Genomic DNA, 17,785 nt, shown 5'->3' on the forward strand with positions numbered 1-17,785 from the left:
CTTCTGTGTTTTGAGTTCAGGACTGCATTGACAATTACCTCAGCCATTTTAGGATTCCACCCTCCATGTCCCTCTTGCATCTGCCGCAGAATGTCCACCTCCAGAAGGCATTTCACCTTGTCGCTGTGCTGGAAGGCGTGGCCACCTGCACTCTCCTGCCGGGGCAGCTCAGCGTGTTCACCTGAAGGAAGAATGGAAACTTCAACCAAAGCAGCTGAGGAACGTCTGGAGATGTGCAACAGCATTTCTAAACAAACAACCTTATGGGCACTGGATTATATCTCAACAGGAAGATTTTTACTAACAAAGGGGGAGCTAATCAAGAATTGGGAAACTAGAAATAATTGATGAATTTTCTGCACATACAATATATTCTCTATACTTCATGCTTCCTCAGTTACCCAGCCTCTTCTTTGAAAGCAAGTTATTTTAACTGAAAAACACACTCAACTATTAACTAGATAAGTTCAAATCAATGATAGGCAGCGAGGAATGAGTTGCAGCATCTTGGGCTGAAAGAAAAGAGTAGAATTGTACTTTAAAGCATCTCTCATGACCTTAGGATTTTCTGCATGCATATACAGCCAATATATTCTTGAACTTTGGTGCTGTAATATAGGGAAATGGTTCCAATGAAAGGTCGTCAACCTAAACCATTTATTCTGTTGCTCTCTCCACAGACGCCGCCTGACTTGCTGAGTGCTTCAGGCAATTGCTTTTTTATGTAGGGAATTGGAAGAGCCAATTTCCACAGAGAGTCACAGAGCATTGCAACATGGATACAGGCCCTTCTGCCCAACCAGTCCATGCCAATCACGTTGTCCACCCAGCTAGTCCTAATTTCCTGTGTTTGGCCCATATCCCTCCATGTATCAAACCAAGTACTTCTTAAATGATACTGTTGTATCTGCCTCACCCACTTCCTCTGGCAGCTCGTTCCATATACTCACCACCCACTGCGTGAAAAAGTTGCCCCTCAGGTCCCTTTTAAATCTTTCTCCTCTCACCCTAAACCTATGCCCCCTAGATTTGGAATCCCTTACCCTGGGGAAAGGACTGGTACCATCCACCTTATCCATGCCTCTCATAATTTTAAGCACTTATGGAAGTCGCCCCTCATTCTCCTATGTTCAAAGGGATAAAGACCTAGCCTGTCCAACCTCTCCCTCTAACTCAGGCCCTCTAGACCTGGCAACATCCTTGTAAATCTTCTCTGCACTCTCTCCAGTTTAACCACCTCTGTCCTATAACAGGGTGACCAAAACTGTACACAGTACTTCAAGTGCAGCCTCACCAATGACTTGTACAACTGCAACATAATGTCCCAACTCTTATACTCAATGCTTTGACTGATAAAGGCCAGTGTACTAAATGCCTTTTTCACCACCCTGTCTACCTGTGATGCTGCTTTCAACGAACCATGAACTTATACTCCTACGTCCCTCTGTTCTATTACACTCCCTAGTACCCTACCATTCACAGTATAAGTCCAAGTCCTACTCTGGTTTGACTTTCCAAAATGCATCACCTCACACTTATCTGTATTGAAATCCATTTGCCACTCCTCAGCCCACTTCCCTAAATGATCAAGATCCCCCTGTAATCTACGATAACCTTCTTCACTATCAGCACCACCTCATGATTTTGTATCATCTGCAAACTTACTGACCAGGCTTGTGCATTTGCATCCAAATCATTTATATAAATAATGAATAACAAGGGTCCTAACACTGACCCTTGCGGCACACCACTAGTCACCAGTCTCCATTCTGAGAAACAACCTTCAACCACCACCCTCTCCTTCCTACCTCTGAGTCAATAGTAAGATTTCACCAAGGAATGTGAGGGGAATGGACAGATCTTTGGTTGTGTTGGTTCAGGGATGAATATTGGACTAGGCACTGGGAGAAGTCCCCACTTCTCCACATAGTGCTACAGGATCCATTGGGGGAATGTAGATGGGCCATTGGTTCAATCCTTCGGTACTGCACTGAAGTGCCAACTGACATTTTGCATTACAGTCTCTGGAGTGGCCTTAAACTAACTACTTTCTAAATCAAAGAGCTCTGTGGCAGTTCTGTTCCAAGTCCAAAAAGCAGAAATAGTGCTGACAGACGAGAATAGTTAAAGGTCTAACTAAATCCCAATAACGTTCTCGCCTCTCTTGAGCCTAACGGCATGAATATTGAATTCTCCCACTTTAGGTCATCCCCACCCTCCTTCCCCACAAACCCCCCCTCCCTCCCCCCCACCCCACCATGCTTCTTCTCTTTCCTAGCCTCTTTTTTTCTACCTTTTTGTTTCTCTTTCTCCTTACCTTTGATAAATCCCCCAGTGGATCTGCTCTCCCCTCCTCCCCCACACCTGCCGATCACTATCTCTTACCTGCATCTACCTATTGCCACCCTGTGCCCACCCCACCTCCCCTCTTGTGTCCACCTATCACTGCTCTGCTTTTCCCTCCTATATATCGGGCTTCCCCTTTTCCTATCTTCAGTGAAGAAGGGTCCTGACCCGAAACATCGACCGCCTGCTTTTCTCCACAGATGCTGCCTGGCCTGCTGAGTTCCTCCAGCGTCATCGTGTTTTTCATCTAGATTCCAGCATCTGCAGTCCTTTGTTTCTCACCTCTCTATTGTTTTGCAAAGGATAAAAGTCCCAGCTACAACTTATTTTCAGCTGGGTAGCCTGACATTGCTCCGAATTCATTTGGTTGCAAGCTAGTCTAAACCTTTCAGATTTTGTTTAAATGCCACGTAGACGGGAAAAGTCTCTTGAGTAGCCTGAGACTACTGCCATGTACGAGACAAAAACTGCAAACGTTAATTCTGTAATATAACTCCGTATTCCCTCTGCTTTCAGAACTGCCTGCATTCCTTGTCCACTAACAACTCTGGGGGAGCTGACTCAATCTGTAAAATACCACATTCCCAATATATTTCCACAATAATGAGCAGAAATTAAATCTGCTTCAGGTTTTAACTTCAAAATCACACTTACACGTGGCATAAAAACAACCAAATATTTTCACTGTAATTTGGGTTTCATCAGAATAGTGAAGCTCTGTGATCATCATTGACTGAGCGCCAGTTTCTGAAGCTGCCAACATTCAATCAAACAAATCCGAGAGCTGCAAACTATTCACACCATCCAGCAGATGAGAATGTTCGAGACCGTTTTTAATGAAAAGCTATCCTTAAATCACTGATTGTCAATTTGAGAATTCTGCACAACATATAACAGCAATGGTGTCCGTCTATTAGTTGTAGATAAGGTGCAACTGTATATAGTTTTATTGGCTGGCTAATTTTAGCCACTTGGCCTGCACATCCTCCAGAACAAACTGCAATAAACAGGGCTGTCTGGGGAAGAGGCTCTTTGCTTTAGTACCCCACAGCAATATTCTGTAGTCCAAGCCCAAAAGAGATAGAAAATCGTCCCAGATTTCCTAATCGATATTCACAGATAATATGACATGTGGGATTTCGCACCCTCTGGCATTAAAGCCCTGGCACTCACCCTTGACAGGGAATTCACTGGCAGCGCTGCCAGGATTGAGCATGGCTGATGTAAATCCATCACTTTTTCCAGTGTCACCACAGATGGGGTCAGAGGTGGGGAACTGAATGGTGGGTACAAGAGAAGCCTACCTCCACCACCACAGACACAGGCCTGGCAGGTTAGGGTCCAATCTGGATACCCAGCTTCCCAATCAGACTGCAGAATTTGCTATAAGTAAAGCTGGGAAATGTGAGCGTTCTAATCTCCCCTAAAGCACACAGTATTCTCAGTAATTTATGAACTGTGCTACCAGGAGATGGTCCTCAGCTGGGGCCCCTACTGTGCCTGTTCTGCACTGTTTCCATGGTCGTACATTTTCTTGAATATAGTTAATAGAAGTGATGTTCGGGGGAGAGGCACAGAAGTAGCTAAAGTGATTCCATTTGCTCTACGCTGTCTGTTGAAGTCTACATCTTCAGCAGGTTCTGATGAAGGATCTTGGACCTGAAACATCAAGTGTTCCTCTCTCCACGGACACTGCCCGACCTGCTGAGCACTTCCAGATTTTTGTTTTTATTTCTGATTTCCTTTGATTCAACACCTCCCCAATACATCCCACAAAGGTGTCTGTAATTGCCTGTCTACAAGTTTCATTCCTGTTTGTAATGAACAATGAACAAGAGCACTAGAAGTATTATTGCTTTACTCATATCCTGGAGCAGTGTCCCTTTGACAAATGCATTTATCCCAACGTACTCACATACAGTCACAGTGGTGTACAGCATAGAAACAGGCCCTTCAGCCCACCGTGTCTGTATTCTGGATTTGTTTTTACCCTGTACTACCTCAATGCACTGTGTAATGAATTGATCTGTACGAACGGTATGCAAGACAAGTTTTTCACTGTACCTCGGTACATGTGACAATAATAATAAACCAATAACAATCCCACTTGCTTGCGTTAATTACATACCCTTGTGCCCTGCTCATTCAGGTACCTGTCCTGATGCCTGTTAAATGTTGTTACTGTTCCTGCCTCCACCACATCCTCTGGCAGCTCATTCCAGAAACCAACCACTGTGTGAAAAACACCCCTCAAGTCCCCTTTAAACCTCCTCACTCTCACCTTAAACCTACGCGAAACAGACTCCGGTTATCTACCCCGTCTATGCCTCTCATAATTTTATACATCTCCATCATGTCACCTCTCAGCTTCCTTTGCTCCAGGGAAAACAGACCCAGCCTATCCAATAATTCAAATGCCCCAATCCAGGCAACACCCTTGTGAACTGTTTCTGCTATATCCTTCCTGACCAGCCTATCTACCTCGTCGCCACTTTCACCTTGTGTAGTTTTGGACGTTCAAAACAAAGCAGCAACGATGGGCAGTTTCTGTCACAATGGTAAACTGTGCATGATATGATAAATGCATTTGTCATTCATACTTCCAATCCTTCTCATTATTAAACTTACCATTAATTAATGTTTTTATTTTAAAATTCCCATCCTTGTTTTCAAACACTTCCACAATAACGTTCTAAGCCTTCCAGCCTCTACCCCTCTAATCTCCTCCATCCCTTCAGCCACCAAACTCTCTGTACTTCTCCAATAATAGTCTTGTGATTATCCCCAAACTGAATCACTCTTCCACAGGCAGATGTGCCTTCAGCTGAAAAGGTCCTGAGCTCTGGAATTCCCTCCCTAAACCACACCAACTCTCTGTCCTCTGTTAAACTCCTCAACCAAGTTTTTGGTCATCTGACCTAATTCTTTTTGGCTCAATATCAAAGACCATTCCTGTGAAACCCTGTGGGATGTCTTTCTTTGTTACAAATGCTTCACAAATACTTGTGAATTCATTCATGCACACACTCATTTTATCTTAGAATTAAGCACATTTTTGTTTATTCTTCAATGATTTATATCCCGATATCCTCTGCTACAATTATTTGCAAAAAGTAAGCCTGTTTACTTTTGATGCGAGTCATGAACTAGAAATGGCATGCCATGCTTCACAAACACTTTCACTGAGTATGCTGAAGGTTATAAAACACCAGGAATTAAATAGAGTGCTTTACGGATTGACAAGCTTTAACCAGCAACTTGCTCAGTGATTTGTAGGGGACTTCTTGTTCTTTATAAACCTAAATGATTTAGAGATTAGCTCAGTAGTATCAACAGGATTGCTGGAAATATTCAGCAGGTCAGGCAGCATCTGCTCAGAGACAAACAGTTTCTGTTTTAACCTTAAACAGTCAACATTGGAATTACTCAGCAGGTCAGGCAGCATCTGTTAAGAGAAACCAAGCTACTGGTTCAGGTTGATAAACCCTGACCAGCTGAGGGCCCCCAGCATCTGCAGTATTTTGTTCTAATGAGATTATGAAGAACTGCAGGCAAACTGTGAGAAAGAATGCAGAAGACTGCAGAGGAGGCCAGGTTAGGGGAGTTGACAAATATTTAACAAATGCAGATTTATATGCAGCAGGTAAAAAGAGCAGTGTGTAAAAATAGCTCAAGTAATACACTATAACTGAGTACTGTGAAGTTACAAAAGTGTGCCGATCAGAACATCCCTTTCATGGAAAAATGGTTAATGATTCCGCAGGGTGAGAGCACAAACTGAAGGACGTGACTATAAGATAACTAGCTAAACTATTAACTAAACTAGGGGAGGATACAGGAGAGAACAGTACAAACACTTAAAATGGAAAATCTGTTTGTTATTTTCCTGGTCAGGGTTTTGCAATAAGGATCATTTCCACAAGTGAATTGATATTCTTTCCACATAACAAAGGAATCTCTAGGTATGGAATGCATTCTTACCAAAGGCTATTGAAGCAAACGGAATCACTGCATTTAAGAGGGCTCTAAGCAAACTCAAAAGGAAAACATGAAAAGATGCAGGAAAGTAGGGGGATGGGGATTTGAGAATGTATTTTCAGCTGGGAAGTTGGCGCTGCATAGACATGATAAGCCAACAGCTCTGCTTCCGTACTGAGCGAACATAACACAAGGCTGTGTTGGAAACAAAGAGAATTAATATAGCAATATTTTAATGAAAATGTATGTGATGTCTTCCTGCAATTGGAAAACACACAAATCATTGCAAAACAGTGATTGCAACACAGGTAACTGATAATTGTCAACTAAATCAGGATCACTTCTAATATTTTAAACTACGCAAGAAACATCCAGTGCCAGCATTCTTTGGTGTTATCAAGTCAGCCTTTAGTACATTCTTTAATAAAACTGAAATTTATTTAGGCACCATATTAGCTTGATTTATACTACTTTTTTTTATCTTTAAGGGAGAAAATGTCTTTGTTTATCTCTAAGCTGATAATGGTTCCTAGGGCTGCAGTTCTGTAATTGCAACATGATATGTAACCACCAGGGGATGTCAATGAGCACTGCAAGCTGGTTTATTGAACATAAGGAAGAGGAGCAGGTGGGGGCCACATCCCACTGTTCCTGTATAATCCAAAACTCCTATCAATATCTGTTTTAAATATCCTCAGCAACTGAGACAACACAGCCCCAGTGGGGAGAGAATTTTAAAGATTCACTACCCTCTGGGGGAAGAGTCTTCTCCCCCTCATCTCTGACATGGTCTTTCACCTATCACTCATCTAATCTCAAAAGTGTATAGGCCTTACCAGCTTCACCTCTTTACACATGGCAATTCCTTAGGTCGTCCTAGATCGATGGGAGGGGTGAAGCCTGAGCAGATATTGTTGACTTACTGTGTGTCATCAATGGCAGAAACTCCAAATCACTTCAGAACTACACACGTATACGTACGTCCCAACCAGCCAGATATTTACAGCATTCTCTTTTATTTTAGATTTCCAGTAACTGCAGTTTTTGGTACCTCACTGTTTCAGTGTTTTTGTCCATTCATTTCCTATATTTATTCATTCTTTTGGGAATTACATGGCAAGGCCAGCATTTATTGCCCATCCATCATTGCCCTTGAGTGTTGGAGAGTATCCTTGTGAACCACTGCAGTCCCTCTGGTGAAGGTGCTCCCAGAGTGCTGCTGGGAAGGGATTACCAGGACTTAGACCCAGTGACCATAAAGGACTGCCATATACATCTAAATCAGGATGGTGTGTGACTTGAAGGGGAACCTGCAGGTGGTGGTGTTCCCATTGCCTGATCCTCTTGTCCTTGATTGCAGAGCTTACGGTTTGGAAGGGGCTGTTGGATTAGCCTGGGAGAGTGACTGCTGTGCTTTTTGTAGATGGTGTATGCGGAGGTCACGGTGTGTCAGTGGCGGAGGAGTGAATGTTCAGGGTGATGGATGGGGTGCCAATCAAATCAGCTGCTTTGTCCTGGATGCCATTGAGCTTCTTGAGACTTGGTGGAGCTGCACTCATTCAGGTAGGTGGAGCATTCCATCATACTCCTTCTTTGTGCCTTACAGATGGTTGACAGACTGGAGTGTGTGGAGGTGGGTTCTCCTCCAGACAGAACTTCTGCATTAATGATCTTCAGCACCCTCTCTGTCACTCTTCCTCCAACCTCTCCCTTCTTTGAAACTTTGACACATATCCGTTTTCTACCTTTTCTAGTCCTGACAAAAATTCATCAACCAGAAGTGTTAATTGTTTCTCTCTCCACAGAAGGCTGCCTGATCCTGTATCATACAGTCATTCAGCAGAGAAACAGGCCCCAAGCTCACCATGTCCACACTGACCAGAGTACGCAACTATACTGGCCTCATTTACCTGCACTTGGACTGTAGCCTTTTACATCTTGGCAATTCAAGTGCTCGTCTAGCTATTTTTTCTCTGCCTCCGCTGCCCACTCCAGATTCCAACCACCCTCTGGCTGAAAGGAATATTGTTCGTATCCCCTCCCAGTCTCTTGCTGCTTAACCAAAATCTATGCCTTCTGGTTTTAGACACCTCTGCTATGGGGAAAAGTTTCCTGTGATCTACCCTATCCATGATCCTTCTAATTTTGTACACCTCTCTCAGGTTCCCCCTCAGCCTCCTCATCTCCAAGATAAACAAACCAAGCCTATCTGGTCTCTCCTCAAACGCTCCATCGCAGGCAACATCCTGGTGAATCTCCTCTGCACCCTCTCCAGTGCAGTCACACCCTTCCTATGGTGTGGTGACTAGAACTGCAAATATTGTGGCAGTTATGGCCTAACCAATGTTTTATAAAGTTGTACTATAATCTCCCCACTCTTATTTTCTGCCATGGCTAATTAAGGCCAGCATTTCATATGCTTTTGTCACCTGTGCTGCTACCTTCAGGAATCCTTGGAATTTGTACACCAAGGTTCCTCTATTCTGAATTCTCCCTAGGGCCTTACCATTCATGATATATGTCCTACTCTTAGCAGTCCTTCCAAGGTGTATTACCTCACACTTAAATTCCATCTGCCATTGCTCTGCCTATCCTGTAGTCTAAGACTATGCTCCATTGTAAATAGCACCACCAATTTTTGTGTCATCTGTAAACTTACTCATATTTCCTACTTTCATATCCTAATTGTTAATGTATATAACGAGCAAGGGGCCCAGCTCCAATTCCTGTGGTACACCACTGTCACAGGCTTTGAATTACAAAAACAACCCTTTGCCATCACCTTCTCCCTCCTATTATTTAGTTAATTTAGGATCCAACTTGCCACTTTTCTCTGGATCCCATGGACCATTTTGGACCAGTATCTTATATGGGGCCTTAACAAAGGCCTTACTAAAGTCCATGTCAATCACACTGTCCTCATCAATACATTTTGTTACCTCGTTGAAAAATTTAATGAAATTGGTCATACAAGATCCCCCCTCACAAAATAATGCTTACCGTCCTTGAGTGATATTTGCCTTTCCGTGTGTAGATTAATCCTATCCCTCAGAACGGCTTCCAATAACTCTCCCACCACTGACACAGGTCTGTCATGACCTGGCTCATCCTGCTGAACATCGTGAATAAAATTACCAAATGTTTCTACGATGAGATGGACTCTGACCTCATGATCTACCCTGTTGTGACCTTGCACCTTATTGCACTGCACTTTCTCTGTAGCTGTGACACTTTACTCTGTACTGTTATTGTTTTTACCTGTACTACATCAATGCACCCTGAACTAACTCAATGTAAGTGCACTGTGTAATGAATTGACCTGTACGATCGGTGTGCAAGACAAGTTTTTCACTGTACCTCGGTACAAGTGACAATAATAAACCAATACCAATACCATTTCTTGCTTTTAATTCAGATTTCCAGTGTCTGCATTATTTTGGTTTTTGAGACAGGTATTTAAATAGGCGAGGCATAGAGGATACGGCCATAATGGGGGCAAATGGGATCAGTGTTGAAGGGCAAAAGGTTAGCATGGATGTAGTGGGCCGAAGGGCCTGTTTCTGTGCTGTACAACTCTACTGACTCCAAGATTAGTACTAGGTTCAGAGCTGGAAAGAGGTGTAACAAGCCACACTTAGACGAACTTTGATGTAAAATATTTCAATAAATCATTTAGAAGCCCACAAATCATAAATAGCTCAGTGTGTCAGTAACAGAGTTAAGTGTAAGTTAAATGTGACTGGGTTCTTTATTGAAAATAAAACAATTTACGGTCTGGGCCTCATCACTGCACAGGGTCTGTATACCCAATGCTCAAGGCATATTCTCTGCTTATACCTGCTGAGGTAACCATATAGAAACAATCCAAACATACCAAGCTTTGGCAAATGGTCTTTGTAGTAGTACCCTCCTGCAGCATCTGTGACGTACTTTAAGTCCACCTTCCCTTTGTGACCCATTCGGTAGACGTTGGTTGTCCCGTTTGACCAGGTGACGCTTGAAACACTTCGTCCTGACTCAGTGTCCCAGCCACGAATATCCATTACCTTCCCAATTTTGCCTTCCCCACCTACAAAGCAAAAAGGACTGTTGTACATTGTCCTAAAAAGGAAGTTTCTTCATCTGTTTTGCAATCAACCATTTGCTGTTGCTGGGCCAATGACAGTGGTTATGCAGATTCCACAGCAATCTAAGCTGTTAAACCGAGATAAAAGATCTTCACACCCAGCTCAGAGTAAAAGGACCAGATTCAGCATGAAGAACGCCATCAGTAAAGATCTCCAACAGATGACAACAGTGCACAATTCTCCCCTCTCTTCATTTCCATTCATGAAAAACAAGCCATGCAGTTTCAGGGCAGCTGCACAGGTTAGTAACTGCACAATAGCTAGCTCAGCTTGGACAGAAATAATACTATGCTTCCTCTGGAGAACACTTAACCTTCTTTTCTTGAAACAATAAGAACAAAGTATTTTTAGCCCTTCACTTTGGAGATCTAGTAATTGCTGATGCAGCAGAAACCGATGAGGTTTAGACACCTAGGAATTGTTATACTTCACGTGAATGGAGCCTTTGACCAGTTGAAGCTAGGATTCTGCAAGATACTGATCTTCTGTGCATCAGAGAGGTACTTACAGTATCAGTGGCTGGTACACTAATCTCCATCAGAAATTGTAAATTTGTGGATTACACCAAGATTGGGGGTGTAGTAGACAGCGAGGAAGGCTATCAAAGCTTGCAGCGTGATCTTGACCAGCTGGGAAAATGGGCTGATAAATGGCTGATGGAATTTAATGCAGACCAGTGTGAGGTGTTGCACTTTGGGAGTACAAACCAGGGTAAGATTTACATGGTGAATAGTAGGGCTCTGAGGCGTGCGGTAGAACAAGAGGACCTGGGAATACAGATCCATAGTTCCTTGAACGTGGCTTCACAGGTAGATAGGGTCGTGAAGAGAGCTTTTGGCACTTTGGCCTTCATAAATCAAGGCACTGAGTACAGGAGTTGGGATGTTATGTTGAAGTTGTACAAGATGTTGGTGAGGCCAAATTTAGAGTATTGTGTGCAGTTCTGGTCACCCACCTACAGGAAAGATATCAATAAGCTCGAAAGAGTGCAGAGAAAACTTACAAGGATGTTGCTGGGACTTGAGGACCTGAGTTATAGGGATAGGTTGAATAGGTTAGGACTTTATTCCCTGGAGTGCAGGAGAATGAGGGGAGATCTTGCAGAGGTATACACAATTATGAGGGGTATAGATAGGGTAAATGCATGCAGGCTTTTTCCCCCTAAGGTTAGGTGAGACTAGAACTAGAGGTCAGAGGTCTGGGGTGAAAGGTGAAATATTTAAGGGGAATCTGAGGGGAAACTACTTCACTCAGAGGGTGGTGCAAGCATGGATCAAGCTGCCAGCGGAAGTGGTAGATGTGGGTTCAATTGTAACAGTTAAGAGAGGTTTGGATAGGTCCATGAATGGGAGAGGTTTGGAGGGATATGGTCCGGGTACAGGTAGATGGGACAAGGCAGAAGATCGGGTTGGCAAGGACTGGATGTGCCGAAGGGCCTGTTTCTGTGCTGTAGAGTTCTATGACTCTAAGTCTTATTCCAGAGACGAGCATAAAACTCCAGGCTGACACTCCGGGACAATGCTGAGGCTGTGCTGTTTATCCGAGAGAATCCCTGCCTACTCTCTAGTGGATGCTTTCCATGTCCTGGCCAACACTTGTCTCTCAGTTGCCATCATGAGATGTACCTAAAGGGATGTAAAAGGTGCTATAAAATGCAAGGCCAAGAGGCAGTTTAGAAGCTTCCTCTCCCAGTTGCCCTGGAATTACACCACTGGACAGGAATGTCTGTGCACAATGCCAGCACCCACAGTTCCCATCCCTGTATCTCTAGCACTGAAATAACTGAGAGGACTACTTCAGAAGGATTTGGTAAGTGCTTTTACCATTGTGTTCCACAAGGTTTTCTAACTGCAGCCATTTCTGCACAAATAGTTCACTAATTAGATCAGTCAGTTCCACTGAACTGCTGGCCCACACCTCTGCCACCCCACAGATAACACATACACAACTTATTCTGCAACACATCTATGCTGTGCTGGATGGAACTGTTTTAATGCAGTGAAGATGTTTCACCGGAAACAGAGAACAAAAATAAATAACAATGTTAATTAACTCCAGTTAAAAGCTGGCAATTATTTATTCTAAGGTAATGTCAGGAGGGTCTAGCTCTGCTAGACTGAAACAGGCTCAACAACTGGTTCATGTTTCCATTGAGATCGGACTTCTATTGGACATATGGAAACTGGAGGGTTCAGAGAGTAGTTAGGACAGGACCATCTGATCAGAATGAGGAGCAGGCTCAAGGGTCCTAGAAATCATCCTGCTGCTTCTATAGAAGTTCAGATTGTACAGAACAATGAATTCCCTAGATATTAGCATTCCTTAAGCAGCTGATTTTAGTGCCATGTTGGCAGTTTTATTATGTGAACCCCCAGTTGGCAGGATTACATCGACACAGAAGTTCTACTCAAGTATTTGGAAGGCATGTAATCTTGGTGGGCAAGTCTGTTCGGGCCTGACCAAATCCCTGAAGTGTTGTTTGAGGTCCTGCCACTCAGATCCAGGTCCTTCCAGCAAAGCAAGACCAATCTCCCGGATCCACAAGGGCAAATTTGGGGAGTTGGGAAGCACATCAGCAAATAAGGGCAATGGATCTCACTCAGAAAAACCAGACTGTTATTTTTTCCTTGAATGAAAAAATTAATATGTGAATAAGAAAATGTGTGAATTTGTGTGTTTGTTATAAAACAAACAATGGCAGATTACTCGTTGTTATTAAATCAATAGAGTTGACAAAATTCATTGCACTCACCATCTTGATTGCCCCAGTCCCAATCTGGTCCTCGAACAACTTTACTACCCTGGAAGATCCCCTTTAGGACAATCCTTGGCAGATTCTGTCGTGGACCAACAGGAACACTGAAAAGGAAGAGAAAAATTGACATTGCAACCAAAGCTACATCTCTAAACATGACTGAGTATGGCAACTTACAAAACACATTGATATTCTACCAGTTCACAAAGCTTCAGGCTTGATTAACGCTGGTAATAGCAGCACTGAAGAAATTCCTCTTTCGGTAAGAAGCTTAATTATCACCCAAATATTAAGAGCAGTAATCTTTTACAATTTTCAAAGACTTGATTAAATTATGAACTGGTCCATTTTATAATCTTTTCTGATACTTAGGAGAGCTTCTCGTCAGCTTATCAGTTACAGTGTTCCGCACAGAAATAGCATGACATGATCAATATAAAATATAGATTCTTTCAAATTTTTCAACTGTCAACATAAAGTTAAACAGGAACAGGCACTGGAAAAGAAAATAAATTTTGGCAACTTTCAACTGGGCAAATAACCAACAAATCACACGGAATATATTTGGTTAAAAATACAATTCCTGCAGGAGTTAAGGTCTGACAAGTTATTAACCATTTTTTGTCTGTGTTATTTCTTTCAAGAAACAGTCATTTAAGCAGAAATTAGACACAAAAAGCCTTCAACATATGTTGTAAATGTTCACATTTTACTACCACTAGTTTCCTTTCCTGCCTCCTGACACAAATGGTGAACTTGGGAAGAAAGTGAACAAGAGCTTCTACAGTAAACAGCAGCCGAGTGCCCCTCACTGCCCTAGATCTGACATGTCTGGGTGTCTTGGCGTGTCTCACAAGGATGGAAGAATGAGGAGTCTGGCCCAGACTGGTCTTGGTTAGAGATGCTATGCTTACATTTCCCATCAATCCTCAACCAAAGTCACATGGAAGCAGGTCACTGTGGAGCCAAGTTGAGTTGGTAAATTGAATCAAAATCGGCTTGGTCATTGAAGACAGAGGGTAGTGGTGAAAGGGTGTTTTTCAAGTTCAAATTTATTGTCATGGGTATACATACCAGGATATAAATGCCATTAAAATTAGCTTTTTTGCAGCAGCAACACAGGATACTACAAACATAAATTACATAAATTTAAACTAACATAAATTATACATAACTCACATGACGCAATAAACAAAAGGAAATAACATAATGACATTAGTGAAAGTTGAGGGAAATATAGTCCGAGGTAGAATTAGGGCTTTTCAGGTGGGTTCAAGAACCTTTCAGCAGTGGGGAAGAAGCTGTTGTTGAACCATAAGGTGTGGGTCTTCAACTCCTGTACCTCCTGCCTGATGGCAGCATCGAGAAGAGGGCATGGCCTGGATGGTGGGGGCTCCCTGATAATGGATGTCGCCTTCCTGAGACATCGCCTCTTGTAAATGTTCTCGATGGGTGGGGAGAGATGTACCCATGATAGAACTGGCTGAGTCCACCACTCTCTGTAGCCTCTTGCATTCCTGTGCTTTGAAGTTTCCACACCAGGCCGTGATGCAACCAGTCAGAATGCTTTCCACTGTAGGTGGAGGTCTAACTGGAGGTTTGTAACCAGTGGTGTTCCACAAGGATCAGTGTTGGGACCTCTGTTGTTTGCAATATCTACAAATTACTTGGATGGAAATGTAGATGGTCTGATTAGTAAGTTTGCAGACAACATGAAAGTTGGTGGAGCTGTGGACAGTGAAGGTGGTTGTCAAAGGATACAGCAGGGTATAGACCGGTTGGAAATTTGGGCAGAGAAATGGCAGGTGGAGTTTAATTTGTACAAGTGCTTGGCATTGCACTTTGGGAGGTCAAATGCAAGAGGAAAGTACACAGTAAATGGCAGGACCCTTAGGAGCATTGATGTACAGAGGGATCTTCGGGTGCAGGTCCATGGCTCCTGAAAGCGGCAACACTAGTGGATTAGGTGGTAAAGGTGGGTACGGTACATTTCACTTCATCGGTAACGGCATTGAGTCTAAAAGTTGGGAAGTCATGTTGTAGCTGTATAAAACTTTGGTTAGCCACATTTGGATATCGAGTACAATTCTGGTCACCACACTGTAGGAAGGATGTGGAGGCTTTGGAGGGGGTGCAAGATATTGCCTGGTTTGGAGAGTATTAGCTATAAGGAGAGGTTGGACAAACTTGGATTGTTTCCGCTGGAGTGTCGGAGACTGAGAGGTGATCTGATAGGAGTTTATAAAATTATAAGAGGCATAGATGGGGTAGATAGTCAGTCATTCTCCCAGGAAATGTCAAATACTAGAGGGCAAAGGTTTAAGGTGAGAGGTGGAAAGTTTAGAAGACGTGCCAGGCAACTTTTTGTTTACAGAGAGCACCTGGACCACTCTACCAGGTAGTGGAAGCAGATACAATAGTGACGTTTAAGAGGTATTTAGACAGGCACATGAACAGGCAGGGACTGGAGTGATATGGACATGTGTAGATAGATGCATTAGTTTAGATTGGTGTCATGGTTGGTACAGACATGGTGGGCCGAAGGGCCTGTTGCTCTGCTGTCCCATTCTTTGTTCTCTGTTCAAAGCAGAGAGAGGTGTAGAGTACATCTACTCACAGAGTAGATGTGGCCAAGCTGTTTCCCTCGGTGGGTGAGTCCAGGACCAGAGGGCACTATCTTAGAATTAGAGGGTACAGGTTTAAAACAGAGATGAGGAGAAATTTCTTTAGCCAGAGGGTGGTGAATTTGTGGAACTCCTTGCCACGTACAGCAGTGGAGGCCAGATCATTGGAGGCGTTTAAGGAAGAGATAGATATCTAAATAGTCGGGGTATCAAGGGGTATGGGGATAAAGCTGGAAACTGGGGTTAAAATAGTGTTTTTTTTTTGCCCCCCCCCCCCCCCAACCACCCCCCAATTTCTCATTTCTTTTATTTATTTTTCTTTTTTCCCTTTTCTTTGGAGCAGACTCGATGGGCCGAATGGCCTACTTCTGCTCCCTTGTCTTGTGATCTTGTGAAGCCCATCCCGATTGGGGTCATTACTACTGGAAGCCTTTGAAGAGATGGAGCAGATTCTTTACACACTCAGTGACGGTAATTGTGCTGGGAGTGGATGGCGACTCAGTGCAGTGGAATAGCAGAGAGGCTTCTGGCTGCCCAAAGGCAGGAATAAATATATCATAGAATTGTGCAGCACAGCAACGGGCCCTTCAGGCTCACATTGTTTATCCTGACCCCAATGCCTATCCAAGCCAATCCCATTTGACTGCATCAGACCAGCTCTCTCTGTGCCTTTCCTACCCGAGTACCTGTCCAGTTGCTTTTTAAATCTTGTTATCATATCTGCCTCAACTGCTTCCTCTGGATATGACAAGGATTTAAGCAAAAGCTCATGGAATTGTAGGCTTCATCTCAACTCCTCTAGGTTATAAAGGAAAAGATAATGAGAAGCAAAAAGAAATGCTCTAGGTTGGGTAGTTTGGCTTCATCCCATAGACAATGTAGGTTCAGTGGAAGATGGTCCGTATAAGGAAATGCAGACTTCAACATTTGTTTCGCTTTCCATCAGAAAACAAAGATTTGAGGCGATATAACATTTTGAAAGGATGAAAGTGGATACAGGAAACCAAACAGCTTCTAGTTTGGGGTTTCACCAGCTGCCATGGATTTGCATCTAAAAAACAAATTACATAAAAAGCTCAATAAAGATCTTTATGAGTGATCTGTCAGGCAGAAACAATGTCAGTATCAGCTGTGGCATGGGCTGTATCTCCTTCACCCCAAGGAACACAGCAGCTTAATGATTAAATTATAAGATTACTTACAGTAGCCTGGAACATCAATCCAGAGATAAATACAGAAAGAGTTCCAACGAAAGGAAACACTATTACTCTCTGTCGATAAACTCTGACGTGCTGAAGACTTCCAGCATTTCCTTTTTTTTAAACAGATTCCCAGCATCTTACATTTTTTGCTCCTGCATCAATCCATAGACACATCCATCCCATTCCTGCAGCCAGGAATTTAAGTAAAGCTAGAATATAGCACCAGTGTTGGCAATGGCGAGCACGGAACTACCATCTCACACAGCACTATCTTTCCCTTCTGTCCCGTGCTGAATGAGTGTGACGTGCACACTTCCCTCTCTTGTGCTGCTTCTAAACTTTCGCTCTTCTACATCAAGCTCTAGTCAATAATAAACAAGGATCAACATTCTCTACAGTGCTGATGGGTGAGGTCACACATGTACCAAGCCTTCTAAATACTACAAGGAAATTAAGGACTGAAAACAGAACCAGTTATGCCATTGCCATCCCACCTCTGAGTTCAGATGTTTATCCTCTGTGCTTCTGACAGAATGCAGAAAAGCGCTGATAATTTAACTTTGTAATTGCTTGAAGGTGCTCAAGTCCAGTAATCAGCTACTTAGGCCAAAGTGATAATTCAAACAATTCAGATTTGGATTCAGTGAGACAAAGTGAGAATGCCCCTACTGCCAGGGGAGCTGTGAAAACTGCGCTGACACGACCAACTGGCTGAGTCTGGTGCGGAGTGCCAGAAGGACAGAGGATAAACTC

At 43.2% G+C, this 17,785-nt stretch overlaps 1 protein-coding gene across 9 annotated transcripts in view; it reads right to left on the minus strand.

Annotated features, from left to right (window-relative positions):
- mib2 (MIB E3 ubiquitin protein ligase 2) overlaps positions 1-17,785 on the minus strand; it is a 215,715-nt gene that overhangs the window by 75,622 nt on the left and 122,308 nt on the right. For 8 of the 9 annotated variants that reach the window (XR_007958246.1, XR_007958247.1, XM_052039212.1 and 5 more), the window contains 3 exons: positions 13,204-13,310; positions 10,199-10,393; positions 39-181 (listed from right to left, as the gene is read on the minus strand). Coding sequence is in view for 7 of the 9 variants with exons in the window: in XM_052039212.1 (XP_051895172.1) it covers positions 39-181; positions 10,199-10,393; positions 13,204-13,310 (445 nt within the window). In the remaining 2 variants the exon portion in view is untranslated. The remainder of the gene's footprint in view (positions 1-38; positions 182-10,198; positions 10,394-13,203; positions 13,311-17,785) is intronic. The other variant, XM_052039217.1, reaches the window with a different exon arrangement.

Source organism: Pristis pectinata, chromosome 26, assembly GCF_009764475.1.
Source record: "Pristis pectinata isolate sPriPec2 chromosome 26, sPriPec2.1.pri, whole genome shotgun sequence".
In the NCBI taxonomy this organism is placed as follows: Eukaryota; Metazoa; Chordata; class Chondrichthyes; order Rhinopristiformes; family Pristidae; genus Pristis; species Pristis pectinata.